Source organism: Theobroma cacao, chromosome 3 (genome assembly GCF_000208745.1).
Source record: "Theobroma cacao cultivar B97-61/B2 chromosome 3, Criollo_cocoa_genome_V2, whole genome shotgun sequence".
NCBI lineage: Eukaryota > Viridiplantae > Streptophyta > Magnoliopsida > Malvales > Malvaceae > Theobroma > Theobroma cacao.
In genome coordinates this window covers 526509-546268 of record NC_030852.1, presented here as the reverse complement: position 1 = coordinate 546268, position 19760 = coordinate 526509, and the positions used below count along the sequence as shown (strand labels likewise).

At 32.7% G+C, this 19760-nt stretch overlaps 2 protein-coding genes across 2 annotated transcripts; one reads left to right on the top strand and one right to left on the bottom strand.

The window, feature by feature from the left end:
• Nucleotides 1124-7018, bottom strand: LOC18603876 (probable cyclic nucleotide-gated ion channel 16). Its single transcript, XM_018116852.1, has 6 exons — nucleotides 6448-7018; nucleotides 5059-5271; nucleotides 4583-4899; nucleotides 3729-3840; nucleotides 2531-2767; nucleotides 1124-2211 (listed from the first exon to the last, which is right to left on the bottom strand). The coding sequence occupies exons 1-6, from the start codon at nucleotides 6883-6885 to the stop codon at nucleotides 1444-1446; spliced, it is 2085 nt and encodes a 694-aa protein (XP_017972341.1). The 5' UTR covers nucleotides 6886-7018; the 3' UTR covers nucleotides 1124-1443.
• On the top strand, nucleotides 9107-12883 carry LOC18603875 (spermidine synthase 2). The gene is made up of 9 exons (XM_007036110.2): nucleotides 9107-9335; nucleotides 10506-10582; nucleotides 10725-10847; nucleotides 10959-11063; nucleotides 11207-11279; nucleotides 11352-11423; nucleotides 11761-11956; nucleotides 12342-12471; nucleotides 12741-12883. The coding sequence occupies exons 1-9, from the start codon at nucleotides 9119-9121 to the stop codon at nucleotides 12801-12803; spliced, it is 1056 nt and encodes a 351-aa protein (XP_007036172.2). The 5' UTR covers nucleotides 9107-9118; the 3' UTR covers nucleotides 12804-12883.

The following is a 19760-nucleotide window of genomic DNA, read 5'->3' as shown; positions in this document are numbered from 1 at the left end:
AGGTGTGATAATTCGTGACTAGGAAAGGTTGGTGCTAGGTGGTTTTTCTGCGAGCGCAATGATAGTAACAGATCCTTTGGTTATTGAAGCCATTGCTGCGAACAGAGCACTAGAATTTGCTAAGAATATGTAATTCACCTCACATGTAAGCTGTTCGAAGGTGATGCTCTCAGGGTGGTTAAACAGATCAAGTCAACAGCTACAAATTTGTTTTCGAGCTTTAGGTTGATTAGAATTTAAAATTTTATTTGACTAATAATTTAGTTTATGTACAATATTAAGTAATTATACTATTTTAAACTTGTTATTTCAAATTGAGTCTTAATCTTATTTTACTTTGGACTTTTATACTAGTAAGTCTGTAACCAGGTTATGAGAGTAAATAGTGCTTTACTCTCTGTGAAGGTGGAGTTAGAGTGAGGTTTGAGTAAGAGTTCTTGTGAAACTATTGAGAGAGGGTGCATAGGAGATCTTTGGTTTGGTTTAGGAAATTATTGAAAAAGATTTTATTATACTTTAATTTCTCAAAAGTAGAAAAACTATTTCATTGTGTGGACTTTCTTTATTGTTTGTTTGTCAATTTTCATAATATTTGTTAATGTGACAAATTAAAGTTACTTATCAACTTGCCAGAAAAAGGTATTACTATTTCAGAAAATATTTATTCAGCATAGCGTTCTTCTAATTTCATTAAAGACTTTGTTTCTTATGATTGTAATTTGTAATTGGTTTTAAATTTTTAATGAATCTTTTTTATTTTAAATTAATTTTCCAATCCAACTTAAAACATTATTTTTAAGCCAACTTAAAACTTCCTATTTATGAATTGATTGTCCCATTGGTTAATCGGTATATTTCACTCTAAACATATCTAATAAATTATTATATATTACACAATGTGAGATAAATAATTGAGACAAAAATAGTGAAACTAGCTAGCAGCATTTCTATTCCTTATACGTATATGTGCATTTTATTATTTTTCTCTTTAGAATTGGGAGAGTTTTTAGAATGAAATTCACAAAATGGTATTTGAAAACGATTAAATAAAAATTGAAACTGAATGTAAAAATTAATAAATATATTAATAAAATTCAATAAATCAAATGCATATACAGAATTATACAGAGTCCAATGCTTTTTGGTGACCCAAAATTTCTTTTTCTTTTTCTTCAACTGTAAGTTTGTTGTCTAATTTTCACCAATCCAAAAGCATTAATAGTAGTATTTATTTAATTCCCCTAAGTTAAAAAATATGCATATTTTAATTAATGAAAGGACTTTTTCACATGATATTTCCGGTATTGACCCACAACCTCACATCTTTTTCAATTTCATCCAATTAAACTGCTGCTGGGAGATGGAAATCCTTCTTTTGTTTTATTTGTGGTTCAGTAAATGATTATTTTTAACAAGATGTTTGCTAGATCGTGTGTATGGTACTTAACTATCATGGTCTGCAGAGAAATCAGGCTCCACAGGCTTAAACATTTTGGGCAATTTTAAGCTAGAGTCGTCAGGGTCAATCCTAGTTATCTTCTTGGTTCCTTTTCTAGTGTTTTTAGCAAATTTAGAAGCCAGAATTGTGGCACCAAGATGCTGGGAGTTGTTTGCATTATCAGCTGATGCAGCACCACCATCATCATATTCTGCAGCAGCTGATCCCTCACTGTAGCCATCTTCATTGTCTTGCGTGTAGTACAAGTTCTCCTGCTTTGCCAGCTCCATTGCCTGCTTCTTCCTCTTGAACCTTCTCCAAGCAGCTTGTATAAAGCAAGCTCCCCAAGTCCTCCATTGGTGGGAATAGTACCTGAAAGCATGTTGCAGTGTCTTGCTATGGAGGCGCTTGAATTGTTTGGCTACAAATTTGAGGTCCCTGGAGCGGAGAGCAAAGGCCTCAACTTCAGTCAGGGACTTGACTGTTCTGGTTGATAATGGAAGGTTTAACTCAGAGGTAGAGGCTGGAACCAAGGCCCATGTCAGCAACTCTTCACCACAAAAGTCACCAGGTCCCAGGGTAATGGAATTGAAAAATCCTGCTCTACCGCCATTGGTTGTAGAGCTTTCTAATCTGCCTCTAATGATGAAAAGCATCTCATTCACAGGATCACCTTCCCGAACCAAGTACATGTCGTTGGTGTTCAAGGAAGGGACAAGGCGTTCGCATATGGCATCGAGGAGCTGATCATCCATTTGAGCAAAAAAAGGAACCTGGAATGAAACAGCTACTAGTTAGTCCTATGGTATGTAACAAAACTATCATAGGACTAAACATTATGTTATGTTCATAATGTTTAATGAGGATACTGAAGATGAATTTATGATCTGAGCAGCTTGAGATGTAATTTCTCAAAAAACTTGTTGACAATTTTACCTCAATATATATTTTGACAATACTCATTCTGTCTGATGTCTAGAAATTTTACTTGCATTAACAGTACTGTATCCAAGCAGGCAGTGACTAAACATTGCCTTTTGAATCTTTTAGGCACTGGTTACATGACAAGGATACCACACAACAAAGACTTACTCGGCGAACAAGGGCAAGACAGAGATGCCTTTGAATTTGACGCCTGAGATCCAAGGGTAGGGACTTCAATATGGCTTCTTCATCAACACCTCTTGTGGCAATCCATTTATATTGAACAAACCGGCGAACACGGTCCTGCAAATCTGGTGGCAATTGCCTGTGTCTCATCCACTCTTCAGTATCTCTTCGTCTGACCCTCCACTCTTCTATTCTTGCTGTTGTAGATTGAAGATAGGTCTGTGACAAAGCAAAAGTTCATTGAAGTAAGAGAACTATCAGTACTTCATATTCACTTTACCATGTTCAGTCAGTATCATGAATTAATTCAATGTTTTCAGAATGAAGGATGATATCTGATACTACTTTATTTTTAATTTTCTACTTGAACAATCTGGAATGACAAGAATGACTAACCTGTCTAGCTTACCATAGAAGGCAAGTTATTCAAGAACTAAGTTAGAAATGGTGGTCATTTGGCTACTCATAGAGGAAAGATATTAACTAATATGTTGGTACAGACCAGAGCACAAACTATTCCACGGTGAAATAGACAAGAATTTGCTGTGATTCATAAGGTTTCGTATATATGGATATTCTAACAATGACAAAATTAGTCTGGAATATGAGGATTATCGGTCAAGTAATCCGAATCATCTTGAACTTAGCTGCATCTCATAATATAGAAGGGAATTCAGGAAGAGATGTTTTAAAATGCTTATAGCAACTCATTTGGTAGGAACTTCATGTACTCTCCTCTTCCTTGAACTTCCCAATATCTAACTGGAATTTATTTCTTGAGGCCATTTGTTCCATATCCTCAAACAGATCAAGGACAATTGTATTGTCTTTAACTGGTCTTATTCTCACCATAGTGCCTATGAATCAAAGATAGGAACAAGGCAAGGAAGTGGGGAGGACAAACCAAGTCAGCTAGCAGGTCACAAGAATAAAGCTATTGAAGATTTAGAAAAGCCCCCTGCCAAATCCAAAGAGAAAACAAGAAAAAAGAAACACAAGTTGTTTTCTTTTTCTTTTGGGTGTGTGTGTGTGTAAGCATCTACACATGGTGTTTTTCCTGAAACATTTCAATAGCAACTCGCATTTTGCCCTCAAACAACTAAACCGAAAGGCGGATAAAAAGCAATGCAGAAACTGATATTCATGTACAAGTTTATATTGTGAAAAGAGGGATATATACCTGCATGTTGCCTATGAGATGTGAGAAGAAAACTAGACCAATGATACAAATAAGAATGCAAAATAATGTTTCTCCACTAAGTGTACTAGTCACAATATTTTGTCCATATGAACTGCATATAACAAAAAATGTTGAGAAAAAAAGTGTTAGCACTAATACCAGAAAGTGAAATTTCAATATCTAACGCTACATAAAAGATGCAAACCAGAAAGGCAGATATATATATATATATATATATATATATATATATATATATATATAAGAGAGAGAGAGAGAGAGAGAGAGAGAGAGAGAGAGNAGAGAGAGAGAGAGAGAGAGAGAGAGAGTGTGTGTGAAATGTTGAAGCTGAACAATGATGCATAAGCAAATTTCTAGAAACCCATCATTTCTACTGTATATTGTTAACTGAATTAAGTGAAAATGATGCAGCATTATACTCAGACAAAAAGTAGAAGAATTCGAGAACTATGTTGCATCATACCCATTCAAGACAACTCATGATCAACAAGAACTTTTAACTATGCTAAGGGAGTAATTATTAATTTTTGTAGTAACTAATTTTAACTTGTTACAAAGCAACTAGGACTTCAATGATTATGTTTACTGACATAATGCAAAGTATTTGTCAGATGAGTGAGTATGAGCAGTTCATTTCTTTCAAGTTTCTGCACATGTTTGCGTTGGAATGCAGTCTAATCTTGGGATTGCAAAGATAATCACTCCTAATTTCTTAAAAACTAAACCTTGTATCTTCAGCATGCTGTTTTGACCTTCCATTTTTTATTTGGTCTGTCAAAACCAGTTGTTCAATAGGAAGATGTTAACAAAAAGGAGGAATCAAAGTGGATGCATACCTCAAATTTTTTAAACCCCACCAAAGGCAATAAAAATATTTATCAAGGAAATCTGCTGAAGCAACATCGTTGGTGAAAGCATCAGAAAACATCCCAAACTGAAAATCGTTGTTGTCATCATTCTTAGCATCGCAACTAGTGATCACACGAGTAACCTTGAGCCAAAAGTTACGTTCGGGCTTTCCTATGGTGCTACAATCAAGGAATAAAGGATTACATGATGGTGAGTGGGTAGCATTCATCTCCTTAGCACATTCCATTCTCCAGCACTGGTACTGCCGTTGAATAGACAACACATACCATGAAGATCCTAAGACCTGCACTGACAATTTAAAACAATGACAGATAACAACAACAAAGGGGTCAGCAGGAGTCCTTCACGGTAACAGTATCAGGTGTTCCCACCAGCTTCTAGCATCAGATAACAGCAGGATGATAAAGCAATAGGGGATGAAAATGGGGAGATGAGAACTCACATGGCTAGCCAGCATAGACAGAAGTAGATTGTATGCTGCACCTGACCAAGCAGTCTTAGCCACAACGCCAGTAGTTTTAATTATCCGCTGGTTCAGAGGAAACATGATGAAGAATCGAGGAACATATTGAATGAGAACAATGAAAGAAAGCGTGTGGTTAGCATGAGCAGCCGATGGACTTTTTGCTGCTGGAATTATGAACCAAATGACAATCTGGCAAGCAACATAATAAAATATCAATGCCTCCATGTGAATTATACGTATGGCTCATAAAGAGTGCAAGTGTTGAAGCAATTTCCTTTTGTAATTTTGCAATTTCTCTATCTGCAGTGGAACTTCGGAATCCATGCCTCTTAAACTAATTAAGCCACTAGAGATTGGCTGTCATATGTAACATATGTCTGAACCACTAACTATAGAACTCTCAGAACTGAAACCAAACTTCAGATTTACTGTTATGGGATGTTCCATGGAATTGGAAACAGGATCTATCATGGCCATGAACATAGAAGCTTATACATTTGTAAATACCCCATATTGTTGCTTATCCAATTCGAAGTTTTGAACAACAATTGTTTATTTATATGCATTAATTGGAGGCTTGATCATTATTTTGAATTCCCAATGGAAGCATCCCATGGAAATTTTTTCTCTTTACCAAATAGATATATTAATGTCACAAAACGATACAGAAGTTCAATAAAAAACACACACAAAAGAAGAATTCAATTACTACTATATATATAGCATCGTAAAAACAACCACACACAAATAAACAAAAGAAAAAAGCATCCCATCAAAGAGAAGAATTCAGTTACTACTATGCTTTCATACTAGCTGATATACGAGGACGGTGGAAGAAGGGGTTCTAATACATCACATACTTAAAGACATTAACATGACAACAGACATTCACTAACAAGCCTTGCTACTTTGACATTCTTTTCACAGAAAACAGTTGCATCGATTGTTAGCCTGAAGCCCTTGTTTGTTTCTGCATATATATATATATATAAGACTAGTTCAGATGCTAGAATAGAAGAAATGCTAAGTCGAAGCATATTCAGACACATTATGAGCTAAATGCTGAGTTGCAACCGATAAACAAGTGTTCTAAGGAGATGGCGTTGTAGCTTTTTTTAATGTTTTGGTTTTTGTTTTCACGTTTAGGTGGTTTTGTCAGTTTGTTGTTGAATATGCATAGAATTTTGTTCTTGCTTTGCTAACTGTTTTGCTAATTTTGTAATCTCTCGATTGCTTAATAAATTTCTTCACTAGGCAAAAATAACAAATGTTATAGAACTATTAATCAAGAAACTTAAAAGAGATAAAAGAAAAAGGAACATATTATATACATGAACATATGATTGTGATTAATGGGTGAGAAACCTGTGGGAGAGGGAGCGCAGCAGCAAGATCAATGGCAAAACTTGACTTCAAGTAGCGGATGGCGATGGCCCTGGGATCCATCACCAGCTCTCCCTTCCCGAAAACCCTGGAATTGGGTGCCACGAAAGCCGTTCTAAATTTTAAGATGATGTGCATGAGGAAGAACAAGTCTGCCACCGTACGGAAGAACGTGACAATGATTCCTAGGCCTAAATCGATACTCATGCAGGCAGGGCCAGCGATGACTGGCAGGTAAAAATAGAGAGGGTCCAAAAACAAGGCTATGAGGCATGTCACGAGGATGATGTAGTTCCATTTGGTCACGATTTGGCTTCCCGGATCGAGGATTTGATCCCACCACGGAACTTCGCGGCGTAGAGAGAAGGTCTTAGGGAGGTGGCGGAAGCGGGAGGAGGCGTACAAATGGAGATTGTTCATCTTAATTTTTCCATTCCATTTATCATTATGTACATGACAAAGTCACGCAAAGGACTTAACCATTGACAATTTACTTATTAGAAAGGGTTTTCTTTATGAAAGAAAACAAAAAGGATTTACATGCAAAACCGTAGCTTAGGAGAATTTGGCATGGAAGATGTACGGAAAGAGAACAGAAGGGGAGAGTCATAAAGAGAGAAGATTTATGGAGGGCCTGCCAAGTTCTGCGGATTTTTCATAGGCATGGAGCTAAGACACCGTTCAACTTAAACGGCAAGAGCGGACCATTAAGAAAGCAAGAAACTTGTTGATGGACCATTTAGCCATAGAGTAACAATCACAATAACATTAAAATAAAAAAACAACAAAAGCATTAATCAAACGAAAATTTAAATCTCCCTAAAATGAGTATTTAAAGAAGATAATAGAATTGTACGTAGAAATATCAATTGATGATTAGGTACTTAATTATATAAATGTTCATAAAATTATAATCAATTTCATTATGAAGAGACTTATTTATGAGCACGCGACGAGTAATAATTTGGAATATGTCTTCTGGATAATCAGGAAGTGCATTAATCATGGAGAGGTATATTTTGTCATTTTAGTGGATCTCAAGTTTCAATAAAAACTTCAAATAAGAACATTGTATCATTGATTTGTTTAGTGGATTTGTTGTTGATTTACCCCGTGATTTTTTCCTTTACATTGTATATTTGGTGTTTTTTAAATTTTTAGTTGATATTTAATATTTGTTAATTTATATTTTGGTTTAGTTGAAATCTTGGGGCCACTAATCTTACCCCTTGTCTCATTTGCTATTGCATTTCTCCCATTTTTGTCTTGATAATATGTTGAGCATGGTGCATTTGAGCTTCTATAATTTCTTTTATTCTTTTATTAATTGTTATTCCACAATTATAAATTAGATATATATGTGTCAATTTATTGTTAAACTTCTGAGCATGCAATCAATGAACAAATAATTATGTTTTAGCATATAATAGTGAATTTTTTGTGTCGGCAAGGAGCAAGAGGATTTTGGTTTTCAGATTTGGGAGAATGGCAAATTTTCTGTGACATGAATGATAGCTACAAGGGTAAGAGTGGTGTCTAGGGCATGACTAGCTAGTTGCAAATGCTTGCTGTAGTTTCAAGGATTGGATTTTATTTTATTTTTTTTCATTTTCTAACTACTGTACAATGATGGAGTTGGTTTCTAAAATGTAAGCCAGAAGAAACATGGGAAAAAAAAGAAGAGGGAAAGCAACCAACGAAATGGTAGATTAATTAATTTTATCAATTAGAGAAAGCTATCTATGCAACTAGCATGGTTCATATTATTGACAAATTGGTGGCTGCATATGATTTTTTTCATTAAATGGTAAAATCTAAACTAGCAAATTAAACTCCATCAATTTGTTTTAATTAAAATGTAATTAATGAGTATTTATTCACAACAGGTGACTAGAATTTTATTCGAACAGTGAAAAGGGAACATAAAAGAAAAATCCTTTAAGTCAGAACATTAACAAGCAAAAAAATCACTTGAACAAACCCATTCCTAAGAGAGTTTGTCTCTCTAAGATTGTGATTGAAGGATAACTTTCGATTGGGAATAAATCTTATTAATATAGGCTTGATTCTTATTCTTCCTTTTGCATGATTCAAAAAACACAAAAAAAAAAAAATTAAAACCAAGGGCTAACAAACCAACCAATTAAAAATAATTTGTTTGATATATATATATATATGATGGAGTCTTATGAGGAGTTATGACCCCTTTTAACTGAGAAGATCAATGATTGGTTACTACTAGTTATATGGACAGATAGATGGTAATTAATAGGAAAAACCATTACTCCAAGTTGTCTGAGTAATTAATCTACTAAATGGGCGCCTATTAATTGCCTTCCCTTGAAACTTTTAATTAAATTTAATTGTGCCATACAGAAATAGGTTAATTTTCTCCCCATGATAATTATACACAGATTTCAATTTTAAGGCACAGATATGAAACAATTATGATGATCTCACCAGCAAAGCAGATAGAGGAATTGCATAGGGCCAGGTGTGTTATTTCCAGCTAAAGATAAAACCCACAAGCGTGCTCAAACAGCATATAAAAAGCCACCTATGATTCTCATTCCATGGCAAGCTCTAGAGCAGCAAAAGAAATTTAATTTTGTTATCTCTGGTCAGAAGAAGAGGAGAAATTAACCCCCCTCCCATGGCAGATATCAGCAACATTGTTTCTGGTGCAAATGTTCACATTAACACCCCGAGAAAGATTGTCACCACCATGAGCAATAGTAATGGTGAGACTGATGAATCTGCTTTTTTGCCTGTCAGTGTTGAAATGCAGGACAATGTTAAGGAAGCTGGCGACCTTTTGCAATTTCCCAGTATCAATGGATGGTTTGCTGAGAATTGCCCGATGTGGCCTGGTGAGTGTATTAGGATACTTCTTAGTTAACTTCAATTTTGTTCTTTTACATTGGCTCATAGAAAACATTAAAATCAAGTTTGTTTTGCCCTTTTCTTATTCCATCAATTGCATGCCTTACCCTATATCTGTCTTTCTTCTTCTTCTTTTTCCATTTTTGTTTTCTTTATCTGATGTTGTGTATAGCATATGGATTCATTCTCATTGAAAGTTCTATCCCTTGATCAATTTTATGTTTGACAGCATGTTATCTTCTCGCAAATATTGTTTAAAATCAACCTGCAAAAACCTCATGCTTAACCCTTTTCCCATTTTAATCAGAGATTCCATTCCTGAGGTGCAGCAAATAATCTTGTGTGCAGTGATCTATTCCCATAACGACAAAAGAAGCTAGATGTATAGGCATCGATGAGTCTATTAATTTGGCATGAAGGATGATTTTGAAAACTTAGCATATGTTATTATAAGATCACTGTTTTACCAGGTTTGTTATATATATTGTGATGGTTTATCTCACGTCTGACTTGAGAACAATTATTAAATCCAAGCCCAAACCAATCAATGCTAATAACTTCTGACGTGATTTAGACTAAAAAAGTTACACGAGAGAGATTGATTTCACCTTGTAAATCTGTTCCAGCATTTATTCTCTTTCATCTTCAGAGTAGCCATTTAAAATGTCACTAGCTTTACTTAAAGAGTTGCAGGCCCTTCCTTTGATAAATGAGAATCTAATTAATTAATCAGCAGCATATGTGATAAGGAACTTTATATATATATATATATATATATGCTAGGATGAGATTCAATTTCGAAAGAAGCTCAGTGCTGTATTTTTTTTATTTCGAGATTTAGATTCTGTAGTAATTAATATTTTTGAATATATAATTGGTTGCTGTTAATCTATGTTTGTTTTTGACGTTGCATATAATTTATTGGGTTTTGTGTTCAAAACCCAAAATCACTAGCTATAGCTCATTGTCAATCATAAAATGAAGCAACAAGAGTCACGTAAAAGCACTCAATCCGATTTCAGACTTAAGCAAAGCTGCCCTAATCATATCTAACTTGTAAAGAGTTTTCGAAATTTTATTGTCGAATTAGAGATTTGAGAATTTCTATTTCCACTGATATTGTCGGATGTTAATCAGCTTGTTGATGTTTCTTGAAGGACAAGCGCACTTCCTAAAGGTTGAAAAAGTTCTATTTGAAGGGAAGTCAAAGTACCAAAGCATGATGGTGTTTCAGGTATACATTCATATAAATATATATATACATATATTTGCTTTTGTCAGGGTCAAAATTACATTGATTAAACTCATGATGGAAATAGCTGATTCTTCTTGAAACTTATTTGGTTTGTCCCTGTTGTTTTGCGCATGATTCGCAGTCATCAGGATATGGCAAGGTTTTTGTGTTGGACGGGGCTCTCCAACTCACCGAGAAGGATGAATGTTCATATCAAGAAATGATGACTCACCTTCCACTTTGCTCCATTCCAGACCCCAGCAAGGTTTCATAAAATCACATGCCCATTCTTTTATGCATTTCATGAACAAATAATTACGTAAATGAATTGATCAACTTGGAAAGGTTGGGTAAATGTCTTTTCCTTCCATTTCAGGTGTTGCTGATTGGTGGAGGAGATGGTGGCATCCTCAGGGAAATCTCTCGCCACATGTCTGTCGAGCAGATTGATATATGCGAGATAGACACAATGCTGATTGATGTGAGTACGATTTTCATTAAAGTTACTTCCATTCTTTATAATTTTCTTTCATGGGATTTTGTTAACAAACACTGAAACACCCGTGAGGGTCTTGACTGCCCCTTTGGTTGTAATTTATGATTTCATTTGTTTTGGTTTTGAAGGTGTACAAGGAATTCTTCCCTGATATTGCCATTGGATACGATGACCCTCGTGTAACACTCCATATTCAAGATGGTGTGCTTCTTCTTCCTCCTCTGTTAATCTCTCCCTAATTGTATGCTTTTGAGCAAAATATTTTGCTTGCAGGGACTGCATTTTTGAAGTCTGCTCCAAATGCTACCTATGATGCAATAATAGTGGATGCATTTGACCCGATAAGTAAATATATATTCCTCTAACTATTTTTCATTTTTTCTCTATTATTTTTTCTACTATCTTAATTTATAGTAACATATATATAAATATACATACATATATGTGTATATTTGTTCGTCTTTTTTATATAAATGAATGCTATTCCTTTAGTGTATTAGAATATATGTAACATAAAGAGTCTTTTTACGCGATATACGTTAATTTTTATAACTCATCTGTTAAATGATTTATTTTTTTTAAAATGTGTATGATAAATAGATTTTTGTAATATAAATATACATATTTTATGTAGCTTTCATCTAAAATAATTGACAATTGGGAGGGTTACTTGATACTGCAGGACCTGAACATGAGCTTTTTGACAGTCCATTCTTTGAGTTGGCAGCAAGATCTCTTCGTCCGGGTGGAGTCATGTGCATTCAGGCAGAAAGCCTTTGGTATCAGCCATTCAACATTGAAGAACTCATTTCAAGTTTTCGCAATATTTTCAGAGGATCTATCAGCTATGCATGGACTGTTGTTCCTACATATCCAAGGCATGCATGCCCCCTCTTCTCAACTTCTTTATTTCCTATTGTTTCCTTGGTTTTAATTTATTTGCTAAATAACATAGTATATAAGATATTACATATGAAACGGAGAATTTAACAATTTTTAATCAGAAAAAAATTGATGGCATCTTAATCAAGAGACAGTTCTTGATAATTTAAATATAAAAATCTAGATTTCTCTGTAGCAAGAGAGGACCAATCATAATGCTGATCCTCAGATTTGGAGACAAGACAGGTTGAAAAATATGTAACTCACAAGCATGAAACATATAGAAAAAAACAAGCCATCCGTGTCTGATGGAAAATGTCTGCCTTTTGTGTGCAATAAAAACCTATGATTCTTGTCTAACTAAAAGCAATCTTATTACAGTGGAGTGATTGGTTTCTTGCTTTGCTCAACCGAAGGGCCATATGTTGATTTCAAAAAGCCTGTCAACCCCATCGATCCCGACCAAATTTCGGGTGTAGCCAGAGGACCTTTGCAATTCTACAACTCAGAGGTAAATAATCCACATTTACTGTAAAATCTCTCAGGTATATTTTTTATTGATAAATTCATATATCTCGATATATAATAATAATTTTGAATTTCAACTTTATGAATTGTCTCTAGTTAATGTTATTATGACACATCTTATAACACTCTAATCTTAACAAGTGCTTATATGCACCCGTTAACCGGATTCTTTTGAAAATTAAATCTAAAAAAAAAAAAACATATTAGATTTCTCTATTTAAAGCTTATTTTTTATTAAATTCCATTTTTCAGGTACACTCAGCTGCATTTTGTTTGCCAACTTTTGCGAAGAAGGCAACTGGCTTCGATGGTTGAGGTGTTATGAGAAATAGAGTTGGAATAGGTGGATTTGCTGGACAATTAGCAAAGCAAATTTACAATAAGTGTTATCAGTATTTTGCTCTGCAGGTACCAAACACATCATAAAAATGAAAGAAAAAGCAGGACGTTTATCTCTTTTCTTTTTCTTTTTATGTGTTCTTTTTTATTTTTGCATATTAAAATTTGAGTTAAACATTTTCAAATTAAAATTTTTTTATTTTAATTATGGAGATGTTCCTCAAAACTCCAAATAATTCAACATACTAGGCTTGATTTTTGCAGGAAACATCATGCCTCTCCTACCCATATTTTTTTTTTCCCTTTTTTTTTTTATAGAAGCATATATGAAATATTTTCATTAAGTGAAAGATTTACAAAAAAAAATTACCTTGAAAAGTGGTAATGGTGCAAGATTGTATGAGAAAAGATACAAAATTCTCCACTTCGCTTGACCTATGTATTAAAAACAAAAGCAAGCCAACAAACAACTCAAGACTCATTCAAGCAAACAACTCAAGACTCATTCAAGCAATGTTCCACAACACTAGTAGAAAAAAACACAAGGGACATGACAAAATCATCCCACTAGAACCAGGTTGTGAAAATTGTTAAATTACCTCAAAAGAGTTATCCAAGATTTTACCCAATCAATAGAATAAAAAAAAAGAAAGAAATCAAGCACACCCACAAGAGTACAAGAATTTAAGTGGTTTGATTTTTTTATGACCTACGTCATTGGGCACAACAATAAAGAAAGATCCACTAAGAGAAAAATCAAGAGATTGCAAGAACAGTTTTAAACTCAAATCCACATACACCCAAATCATTCTCTCTAAATTTAGGCTTTCATTATTCTTTAACCCCATAGGATCGTTTTATAAGACCAAGTACAATAATCTTATCTTAATACAATTAGGATATGTTATCCTAGTCTAGCTAGCTTTAAAGACTTCCTCAACAAGGTGTACAAGTTTAACTAGAATTAAACTATCTTAGTCAAACCACAATTCAAGACTATCATAACAAATCTCCACCTTAAACTTGAATTCACCAAGCGCCACCTTATGAACCAATTTTTGTCATCACCACCAATGCCCCAAAAGGCCTTAAGCACTATAAACATTAATTAAGTCTAAACAATGCTTGAACTTTATCCCAGAAATTGACTTATCTGTCAAATTTTCAACTATAGTTATTTTCTTCACTACAATCTCACATCTAGAAACAATCTCTCGAATGAAGTTACACTTAATTTGGATGTATTTGGTTTTCTCATGAAACATTTGATTTTTAGTCAAGTATATGTTTTCAATGTTGTTGGTGTTTTATCACTTTGTTTTGATAATTTATGATGTTTTAAATCTTTAATTCATTGCTTAGCCTTGTCTGTGGGTTATTTATAGCCTACTTTTTTCATGCTAATGCCAACTCATTATGTGATTTAGCTATTTCCTACTTGCTTGATGATTTTGGGTAAATAGGCTTCTTGCTATCCCACCACTTTATGCAATATTTTAATGAAATGAACTCTCTTCTTTCTTTTTTGTTCGAGCAAAAAAAAAAATTAATCAAGCGTATGGCATTTTGACTATCACAAAACACAAGCATATATGCTTGTCCAAAACCAAGATCATTGACTAAGCCTCGAAAGCCATAAAGCCTCTTTCACTACTTTGGTCACAGTCATCTATTCAACTTTAGTTGTAGACAAAGCAACTATTGATTAAAGAATTGCTTTCTAATTGATTGCAGACTCTAAGAAAATGAACACATACCCCGTTTGAGATTTTCTACTATTTAGATCATCAGCAAAATCTAAATTGAAGAAGCCAACCACATTACAACAAGTGTTTGCACCTCTTTCACACACTAAGCCAGCATCAATAGTACTTTTAGGTGGTTTCACAAGCTCCCATGTTTGATTTTAGTGTAAAGACTTAATCTCTTTAAAAGACGGCACATGTAATCATCTCACGATAAGAGTAAGGCTCATTAATCTTTACTTCCACAGATAAAACATAGAAATCAAAATCACCATTGATACAAGTAATGCTTCGTTATTGTATATGAGATATCGATTCTTGTACCTTTTACAATTCATTTTGGATTTCATTACCATTTTGCATTGTCCCAGGAGCATTGATTTCAAGCTCTACCTGCTTGCTAACTTCTTGGTTTGATATGATTGCAATTCTAGACTTTAACTCACAAAATAATGCAGACTCGTCAAAGGTAACATCCCGACTCATCATAAACTTGAAGGACTTACAATCAATACATCACAATCGATAACCATTCACCTTATATGCATGGCCTAGAAATATGCATTTTGTCGCCCTCAACTCAAGTTTACAATCACTCACATGAGCATAAACAATACAACTAATATTTTTAATATACAGTAATTAGCGGGCTTACCAGACTAAATTTTCTCAAGAGTCTTAAAAACAATTGTAGTTAATGGAGACCAATTTACCAAGTAGCAAGCCATGTTGATAGCTTCTGTTTATAATACTTTGGGTAGGCTAACATTAGAAAGCATGCATCTTGTTCTCTCCAAAAATGTTATCTCCATTTGCTTTACAACACCGTTTTGTTGTGGTGTTTTGATGATAGTGTGATATCTAATAATTCCTTCATTTCAGTAGAACATATCAAACTCACCTTTGCAAATTTCCAAACCATTATCTATTCGAAAGCTCTCAATCTTTTTCCCAAATTGCTTTTCAATCAATGCCTTCCAATGCAAAAAGGTGGTAAACACCTCACTCTTAGTTTTCAGAAAATACATCCACACCTTATTTGAAAAATTATTAATGAAAGTCCAAATGTATAATGATCTACCTTTTGATGCCACAGGAGAAAGAACCCCAAAATTTGAATGGATGTAGTCTATTGTACTATTGGTAGACCTGATAATTTTGTACATGACACGTTAACACGATATGAGAAGATACGAGTTAAACAAGTTATGGGTTTACCCTTAACTTGTTTCATGTCTAAACGTGTCAAACACCACAAACACATTTAAAACACATTTAAACAAATTTACTTAATCGTGTTATCGTGTTTAAACGTATACACGTAACACGTTTATTAACCTGTTAAGCATTAATAGTTAAAGACTATTTTAACCTTATATAAATAATTTTAAATAATTATTTTAAAAAGTTCTTTTAATTTTATAAAGGATATTAAGGTAATTATACATCCTTTAACCCTAATTTTTCACCTTTGGTTTTTATTTTGGATTGCCTCAGCCCTCACGGCTAATGCACAGTGCACCACGGAACCACCAGACACCAGACCACAGCACCACGGCACCGCTAAACCACCAGATCTTTCTTTTTCACCAAATCTTTCTTCTCTTTTTCAATTTCTTTTTCCTTTTTCACTTCAACAGCTTTAGATTAGGACTTGGGAGTGTTGAGCGGGTTTCTTCAGTAGCTTTTTCCCTTTTCACTGAAATAGAGGGAAGCAGTTTATTTTTACATTTTATTTTTCTTTTATTGGATTAATTTAAGGAACACAATACATTGGATTTGGGAGTTTGAAAGTTCGGTTGCCCAAACATTCCCCTTGCAAATCAGTCCATTGGTCTCCAACGTTCCCCCATATCCTATAGCCTTCTTCCATTAACTGCTTTCGAATTTCAAACTTGAAAACCACCGCATTTTTCCCTTTGAAAGCTTGGGTCCTGTTTGAAAGAAAACCAAAAGGATTTTAAATTAGTAATGATACTCAAATGGTTGGAATCCGTATCTTGTAATTGACATTTGGTTGTGTCTAATATAACTCCAAATTAAGATAAAGTCTTGTATTATGCATGTTGACTCTCTCTCACAAAATTCCACCCATACAAGCAGTCAGCTTCGTTTTTTGATCAAAGTGAAACCTTAGGCTATTTTGTAGTTTGTGATTTAAATGTTATAGTATCTTATGGATATTCATATTAAAATTACATGAATCTAATTGACTCATTCTGATAAGGTTTCAGAGTAAGCTAAGTGTGTATTGATGAATGTTACTGACATTGTGCTATAAGAACTTCAGTTGTGATACTTCCTCTGGATTTTTCTATTGATATGAGTAGGTTGATTTAAACATATGCCAAGCTTTATTAATTATTTTTTTTAATTTAATATGTATTTTTGTTGAACATTATAAAATTCACCTAGATAACTACACTTAATTTTCAATGTTTTATTTCTTTTTTAGTGAGAGAAACATTAAACTTTTTAAACTTACTCTTCATCAATCACGTGTTATGTGGCAATATTTTTGATGTTTTTTATGTTGTTGATGGTTGCAGATGGAATCTAACAATATCAATGTTTCTTTTGCATCAAATGTTCATTTTCTGAAGGAATCTGATGATTGTCTACAGATTGAGCAAAGTTGCAGTGGTTAATGATGTGTTTTTAATTATGATTGAAATTATGAATGACTTTTAATATTATTAGTGTTTGAAGGTTTGATGTTAAATTGTTAATGATGTATTTTATCATATTATATGATAATGAATTTTATGTATGTTATTTATATTAATTTTTATTATATTTGCTGTTATTATTATTTTTGTTTTGTTATAATTATTTTTATAATTACAGATTTTAAATTTAAATAATAAAATTATATTTAATTATAAATATTTTTATTTAATTGTGTTAAACGTGTTAATCGTGTGAATTGTGTTACACATGTTAATCATGTTAAACGTGTCATTAATCGTGTTGTGTCTTATATTGACACGTTTAATAAACGTGTTAATCGTGTCGTGTTGTGTTACACGTGTACTAAATGTATACGTGTACATATTTTAAATTTAAGACACGAATATTAAATGTGTTGTGTTCGTATTTAGCCTTAATGTGTTTCGTGTCTAATCGTGTCTGAAACGTTTATGACACGTTAACACGAATTGTCAGGTCTAACTATTGGTTCGATGAGTTGTAGTGCTAAATTTCACTTTATGTTGTTTGCCATAGATGCAATGCTCACATAAATCTAGCTTCCAATCTTTTAACTATATAGTTGTCATAATGAGTGAGTTTGTATATTCAAACGTTTGACTTGAAAGAAGAATCACCATCAATATTTTTTATTTAGGTGTGATTGGTCACTTAAGTGAATTTATACTTTTTAATAAGGTCTTAAACTTGACTTAAGTTCATTTAAAAGGATAGATTCCGGTCCACGAAATAAGTTAAATTCAGAACTACAATTATGTATGAGGAAAGTATTAGCACCCTCACAACTCCAATTCGAAATGGTATCTAATTAGTTATGTGTTATCTTTTAACCTTAAACTTTACTTTGATATTCTACTTTATTTCCTTTAATTATTCCTTCATTTATGATTATTTTGAAACAAACAAAAAGCTTTTAATATTGAAATTTTTTTCTAAATTCTCCAACCCTTTTTTTAGAATTTACGAAAACTTTTTCATCTAGAAATTTTCAAGAAAATTATCTCTTATAATATTTTTAAAATTTCATTATAAAAAAAATTTATTTATTTGCTTATTCTTTTTGTTTATTTCTTTGTATCAAGCTTATTGTATATGTTTATTCAAATATATTTTTATAAAAATCCTTTGATATTGAAATTTATGCTAAATTCTCCAATCCTTTGGTAGAATTTAAGAAAACTTTCTCACCCAAAATTTTTCAAAAAAACCAACCCTTATAATATTCTTGAAATTCCATTATCGTAAGATTTCCATTTATATATTTACTGACAAATTATTATAAATTTATATTTTACAAAATTTTAATTTTTTATTTATAATAATTATTTATAAATAAATATTTTTATAAAAAATAATTTATAGGATTAACTTCCAACTTTTATGGTAAGGTCCCATAATTATTTTTACTCTAAAATATTTAAGGAGAATTATCCCTTTGTAACTCTCCTTAAAAATTTCATTTAAAAGATTTATTTTAAATAATTACAAATTTTACTAAAATTTATTTTTTATAATTTAAAATTGTTATATCGTTTTATTAATTTTTATAACCACATATTTTTTTGTGAAAGTAATTTATAAGAATTTTATTATAAATATTTTTTAATCTAATTTTTTCTTTCTCATTTATTTATTTTTATTCTAAACAATCATGACTCGATAAATTTCAGCCTAAAATAACTATGACCTAAAATCTTTATTTTTTATTATATTTTCCTTTGCATCTTCAATACTAAAAGTAAAATAACAAAACAAGAAAAAAATCAATATATAAACCAATAAAAATAATACAAAATATCGAACCCATACTTGGTAAGTGGGCTAATGACTAAAACAAATGGACCTAGTCAAAGCTGGCCCGCGGTAATCCACCTCTCAATATCAATATGATGTTGTTTTTAGTAATAGTAAATTTATGTCATTTTACTCTATGCTTATGCTCATCCAATACAATGTTGTTTGCCTTAGTATATAAATGGACTAAACCCTTCTTTTTTAATTTTCACTTCCACTTTTTCTCTCTAAAAATCTTCTCTTCCAAATCTTTTCAGAATCTGATCGTCGAATGCCATTACCTTTGCCACCGACCACCATTTTTCGGTGATAAAATTGTCTCAAACTTTCATTAAACTCTTTTCGAGCCAATCTACCACTTAATCGAAATCGTTTCTTCAAAATCAAACTAAATTTCCCTAAATCTAACTTTGTAATTTCAAAACTCAAAAAACTCTCCCTGATGATCTTTCTATCTTTTTCTCTTCTTTCTCCCCCCATCTCTCTAGGCTGATGAATGTTATACCCATTTTTGTGTTCATCTTAGATTAGGATTTTCTTCCTCTTTAAGAATTGAATTTCAAAAATTGCTGGATTGTGATCGATTTAAGTCAATCTTTAGTTTGTTTGGATGTTCATTTAAAAAATTTCTTATCATTATCTCTTCCTTTTTTTATTTTAGATTTTATTATTTTATTGTTTTACT

What these genes read in the sequence shown, in the direction of transcription:
- LOC18603876 (XM_018116852.1), bottom strand. Translation starts at nt 6,885, where the DNA reads ATGAACAATCTCCATTTGTACGCCTCCTCCCGCTTCCGCCACCTCCCT. An exon ending in CTGCGCTCCCTCTCCCACAG is followed by an intron (nt 5,272 to 6,447) that starts GTTTCTCACCCA and finishes GTTGCTTGCCAG; the next exon opens with ATTGTCATTTGGTTCATAAT. An exon ending in ATCTCATAGGCAACATGCAG is followed by an intron (nt 2,768 to 3,728) that starts GTATATATCCCT and finishes GCTTTGTCACAG; the next exon opens with ACCTATCTTCAATCTACAAC.
- LOC18603875 (XM_007036110.2), top strand. Translation starts at nt 9,119, where the DNA reads ATGGCAGATATCAGCAACATTGTTTCTGGTGCAAATGTTCACATTAAC. An exon ending in GGATGCATTTGACCCGATAA is followed by an intron (nt 11,424 to 11,760) that starts GTAAATATATAT and finishes TTGATACTGCAG; the next exon opens with GACCTGAACATGAGCTTTTT. An exon ending in GTTGTTCCTACATATCCAAG is followed by an intron (nt 11,957 to 12,341) that starts GCATGCATGCCC and finishes ATCTTATTACAG; the next exon opens with TGGAGTGATTGGTTTCTTGC.